The 4,666-nt window shown below is 44.7% G+C and overlaps 3 protein-coding genes across 3 annotated transcripts in view; 2 read left to right on the top strand and 1 right to left on the bottom strand.

Annotated features, from left to right (window-relative positions):
- Positions 1-143: 143 nt before the first annotated feature.
- On the top strand, positions 144-2,034 carry EMH_0066200 (uncharacterized protein; the record flags this gene model as incomplete). Its single annotated transcript, XM_013498475.1, has 2 exons — positions 144-578; positions 1,963-2,034. 2 exons carry the CDS (start codon positions 144-146, stop codon positions 2,032-2,034), a joined length of 507 nt encoding a protein of 168 aa, XP_013353929.1.
- Positions 2,035-2,749: 715 nt separating this feature from the next.
- EMH_0066190 (uncharacterized protein) lies at positions 2,750-3,238 on the bottom strand (the record flags this gene model as incomplete). Its single annotated transcript, XM_013498474.1, has 1 exon — positions 2,750-3,238. The coding sequence occupies one exon, from the start codon at positions 3,236-3,238 to the stop codon at positions 2,750-2,752; it is 489 nt and encodes a 162-aa protein (XP_013353928.1).
- Positions 3,239-3,635: 397 nt separating this feature from the next.
- The window catches only part of EMH_0066180 (uncharacterized protein), a gene marked incomplete at both ends in the record, with an annotated part of 2,464 nt that continues 1,433 nt past the window's right edge, over positions 3,636-4,666 (top strand). Inside the window, 4 exons of the mRNA XM_013498473.1 lie at positions 3,636-3,645; positions 3,955-4,039; positions 4,200-4,228; positions 4,444-4,509. Of these exons, the coding sequence (XP_013353927.1) occupies positions 3,636-3,645; positions 3,955-4,039; positions 4,200-4,228; positions 4,444-4,509 (190 nt within the window). The remainder of the gene's footprint in view (positions 3,646-3,954; positions 4,040-4,199; positions 4,229-4,443; positions 4,510-4,666) is intronic.

The following is a 4,666-nucleotide window of genomic DNA, read 5'->3' as shown; positions in this document are numbered from 1 at the left end:
TATATATATATATATATATATATATATATATATATATATATATATATATATATATATATATATATAAATCCAAATTTAGGGTTTTAGGGTTTAGGGTTTAGGGTTTAGGGTTTAGGGTTTAGGGTTTTGGGGTGTATTTGCAGATGACGAACAAGCGAGCGTTGCCGTTTGAGTTGGCCCGCATAGCTTCCGCTTATAAAGAAGATGAGGGTTTACAGCAGCAGGTAGAATATATATTAACACAATTAGGGTTTAGCTCTATAGATGCTGTGCTGCAGCAGCAGCAACCACCAGCAGCAGCAGCAGCAGAAACTGCTGCTGCTGCTGCTGAAGCTTCGCCAGGAGGTGATGCTGCAGCAGCAGCAGACCCAGCAGCAACAGCAGCAGCAGCAGGAGGAGTAGATAAGCAACAAGAACAACAAAAAAAACAGCAGCAGCAGCAGGAGCAGGAGCAGCAGGAGGACTTGTTGCTGCAGCAGCTGCAGCAGCAGCTGCAGCAGCAGACAAAAGAGGGCGGGGGGGTTCAGTGCTGTTTGCTGCTTTTCTTTGATTGTAAAGAAGAAGAGATGTGTAGGAGAGTAATAAAAAGAGGAAAAGAAAGCGGCAGAGTCGACGATAATATAATATCTATAAAGAAAAGGCTAAATATATATAAAACAAATACACTACCTATATGTAATCTATATAAACAAATAAATAAATATAAATATATTGATGCTAATAAAAATATAGATGAGGTCTGGCAACAAATAAAAGGTATTATATACAATCTAGTAAACCCTAAACCCTAAACCCTAAACCCTAGGGTTTGTATAACGGATAAGGGTTTATAGTAGATACATAAACACTAAACACTACATATTTTATTATATATGCATGTGTATACGGATAGATATACAAAATAATTATGATGATATATAGAGCATATGGTTGGTGCTGCAGCTGCAGCAGCAGCAGCAGTAGCAGCTGCTGCAGCAGCTGCAGCAGCAGCAGCAGATACAGCTGCTGCAGCAACAGCTGCAGCAGCTGTATGTACACCGAGAAAGAGATGGTGGTGGCTCTGCTGACCCCTTTATTGGGGTTTTACTCAAACCCTAGACAACGTTATATTGGGGTCGGGAAAATATTAGGGTTTAGGGTTTAGGGTTTAGTTTGAGGGTTTAGGGTTTAGGGTTTAGTATCTAGGGTTTAGGGTTTTAGGGTGGGGTTGGTTAGATGAGTCGGCGGTGGTGGGGTGTATATAGAGCAGAATATATTTTTTTTTATAAAATAAAAATAATAAACTATAAATTAATTTATTTATAATTAAATTAATAAAAAAAAACAAAAAAAAAGAAAACGAAGGGCCCGCATCGAGGTGTACATACACCGCAGCATAGGGGGGCCCCTCAGGAGCCGACAGTGTGAGCATAAAGGAGCTTAAAAAAACGGAATTTTTGCGTGAAAACCCGAAATTAATTATTTTAAATATTAATTTATTTATTTTAATAATTAATTTAATTGTTTTGTGCGGTGATAGCACAGAAAACACCCCGATTTCACTCGGTGGCTCGTATGAGGAGCCTGCATTGGGGTGTATCTGCAGCTGCGCATACACCTGAAAAATAAATAAATTAATCGAAATTAATTTATTAAATTTAATTTATTTTATTTTTTTTGTTTATTATTTTGGTTTTCTTTCTTCTTTTTTCTCTGGCTCGGTGGTGTTTCTCTCCCTGGGGTGTAGATACACATACACATATATTTTTTTTGTTATTTAGATATATTGAGTGTTTTTTTTTATTTTTTATAATTTATTTATAATTTATTTTATTTTATTTTATTTTATTTTATTTTATTTTATTTTATATTTTAATTAATTTAATTTATTTATTTATTTTCTCTGCTTCTCTAGCCTGATGATATTCACTCAGGATGCTGCCCCCGACACCCATCCATCTGCTGCTGCTGCTGCGCCTGCAGCAGCAGCAGCAGCAGCAGCAGCAGCAACAGCAGCAGCAGAACGATCACCACCATCAACAGCAGCAGAAGTAGCACCAGGCCCGGCATCCCCTGCAGCAGCAGCAGCAGCAGCAGCAGCAGCAGGAGCAGCAGCAGCAGCAGGATTTCCTAAAGTATCATATCCTGCACTATCAACGGGTTCAACAACAGCAGCAGCAGCAGCAGCAGCAGCAGCAGCAGCAACAGGAGGAGTAGCAGCAGCAGCAGACCTAACACCAGGCCAAGCAATAGTATTAAGGAGATGTTTATATGCATTGAGGGCTGTCGGTATAGAGACAAGAATATCTATATTTCAGGTGTCTATACACCTCGATGCTGCATGCGAAGCACAAACAGCATGGCTTCATTTAGCTTTCTGCTGCAGCTTTTTTAAATCTTTTGCTGTCTGCGATCCCCAGCAGCAGCAGCAGCAGCAGCAGCAGCAGCAGCAGCAGCAGCAGCAGCAGCAGCAGAAAGAAGCAGCAGATGATAAACCTGCGTTGTGTATTTCTCTACCCATCAAACATCTATGGAGGGTTCTTACAAAGGCAAGAAACCCTAAACCCTAAACCCTAAACCCTAAACCCTAAACCCTTGTTTTACTTCCTTCTACCTTATATAATATATACTATATAATATAAAATATATAAACTATAATATATAATATATAATATAAAATATAAAACATATAAAATAAAGTTTATATTTTGTTGTTTGTGTTTATTAGGGTTTAGGGTTTGGGGGGGGCCCCTCTCGGTTGCTGCGTCCCTCATCTATCCGCTTGCTGCTGCAGCAGAACTGCATTCAGGTGTACATACACCACGATGCATGCGGCGTATTCTCTTCTTCTGTTATTCCTGCTGCGGTATGCATGCACCTGCTGCTGCTGCTGCTGCTGCTGCTGGTCGTGCTGCTGCTGCTGTTCATGCTGCTGCTGCTGGTGCTGCTGCTGCTGCTGGTTTTGCTGCTGCTGCTGCTGCTGTTTGTGCTGCTGCTGCTGCTGTTTGTGTTGCTGCTGCTGCTGTTTGTGCTGCTGCTGCTGCTGCTGCTGTTGTTGTTTGTGCTGCTGCTGCTGCTGTTGGTGCTGCTGCTGCTGGTGCTGTTTGTGCTGCTGCTGCTTCTGCTGTGTGGTAATTTCTTTGCTGCTAATCTCTCTGTTGCTGTATCTGCTGCTGCTGCTGCTGCTGCATCTGTTGCTGCTGCTGCTGCTGCTGCTGCTGCTGCTGCAGCCGTGTGCGTGGTGTTTCCCTTGCCGCATGCGTTGGGGTCGGCGTCATTCTGTTTGTTTGTCTGCTGCTTTGCTGCTGCGGAGCCTGGAGGACTTCCTTTTGTCTTTCGACGATATTAATATAAAACACAAAACACAAACAAACAAACAAACCCTCGTTGTACGTCTAGGGTTTAGGGTTTAGGGTTTAGGGTTTATGGGTTATAAGGGAGAAAGACGGAACAGGAGAGGGGCTAGGGTCTAGGGTTTAGGGTTTAGGGTTTGGGCGGCGGATTGCTGCTGCTGCTGCTGCTGTTGCTGCACCGCCTACTTGAACACAATACCCTGCTGCTGCTGCTGCTGCTGCTGCTGCTGCTGCTGCTGCTGCTGCTGCTGCTGCTGCTGCAGCTGAGTGGTTGCCCGCGAGAAGGTGTCGATACAGCTGGAGATGGCGGAGGGTTTAGCAGCGAAGTGACCCTCGATGAGACTGTCTTTGATGCTCTTGTCTTCGGTCCTAAACCCTAAACCCTAAACCCTAAACCCTAAACCCTAAACCCTAAACCCTAAACCCTAGCGAAACCCTAATGAAACCCTAATGAAACCCTAAACCCTAGTTCTTGTATTCAGAACGAGAAAATGCTGCTGCTGCTAATGCTGCTGCTGCTGCTGCTGCTGCTCATTGATCCACTATACTTGTAGGGCTGCGCAGGCAGGCTCTAGGGTTTAGGGTCTAGGGTTTAGGGTTTAGGGTTTAGGGTTTGTTGCAGACCCTCGGCTGCCTGCCACGGATGGCTTAACGCTGGGAGGAAGAGAACTCCGCGCGACGACGGCGCTTGGGGGTTTGTTCTCAGGGTTTAGGGTTTAGGGTTTAGGGTTTAGGGTTTAGGGGTTGGGTTGGGTCTGTTGAGGGTTTAGGGTTTCTCGCTGAGTTGCTGCACTGGTAGATAAGCAGGGAGACCACCGGACTAGGGTTTAGGGTTTAGGGTTTAGGGTTTAGGGTTTGTGGTTGCAGCCTTCTCGGTGTCTCCGATAGGATTCAGGGTTTAGGGTTTAGGGTTTAGGGTTTAGGGTTTGTGGTTGCAGACTGTTTGGGGTCCCCTATAGGATTCGGGTTTAGGGTTTAGGGTTTAGGGTTTAGGGTTTAGGGTTTAGGGTTTAGGTTTTAGGGTTTAGGGTTTTGTTTAGGGTTTAGGGTTTAGGGTTTAGGGTTTAGGGTTTAGGGTTTAGGGTTTAGGGTTTAGGGTTTGTGTGTGCAGACTTTTTGGGTTCCCCTATTGGTTTGTTTTATCGGCGCCCTGGCGTTCCTCTGGTTTGCCTATTAGGTGCAGCAGCAGCAGCAGCAGCAGCAGGAGCTGGCTCTGCTGCTGCTGCAGCAGATGCAGCAGCAGCAGCTGCTGCTGCTGCTGCGGGGAGCCCAGAGTTCTTCCAGCCTCACCTGCTGCTAGTGCATGCGCTGCAGCAGCAGCAGCTGCTGCTGCA

This window comes from Eimeria mitis, genomic scaffold, assembly GCF_000499745.2.
Source record: "Eimeria mitis Houghton genomic scaffold, Emh_scaff3446, whole genome shotgun sequence".
Classification (NCBI taxonomy): Eukaryota; Apicomplexa; class Conoidasida; order Eucoccidiorida; family Eimeriidae; genus Eimeria; species Eimeria mitis.
Note: the sequence above shows the minus strand (reverse complement) of the source record. Positions and strands in the feature narration are given on the sequence as shown.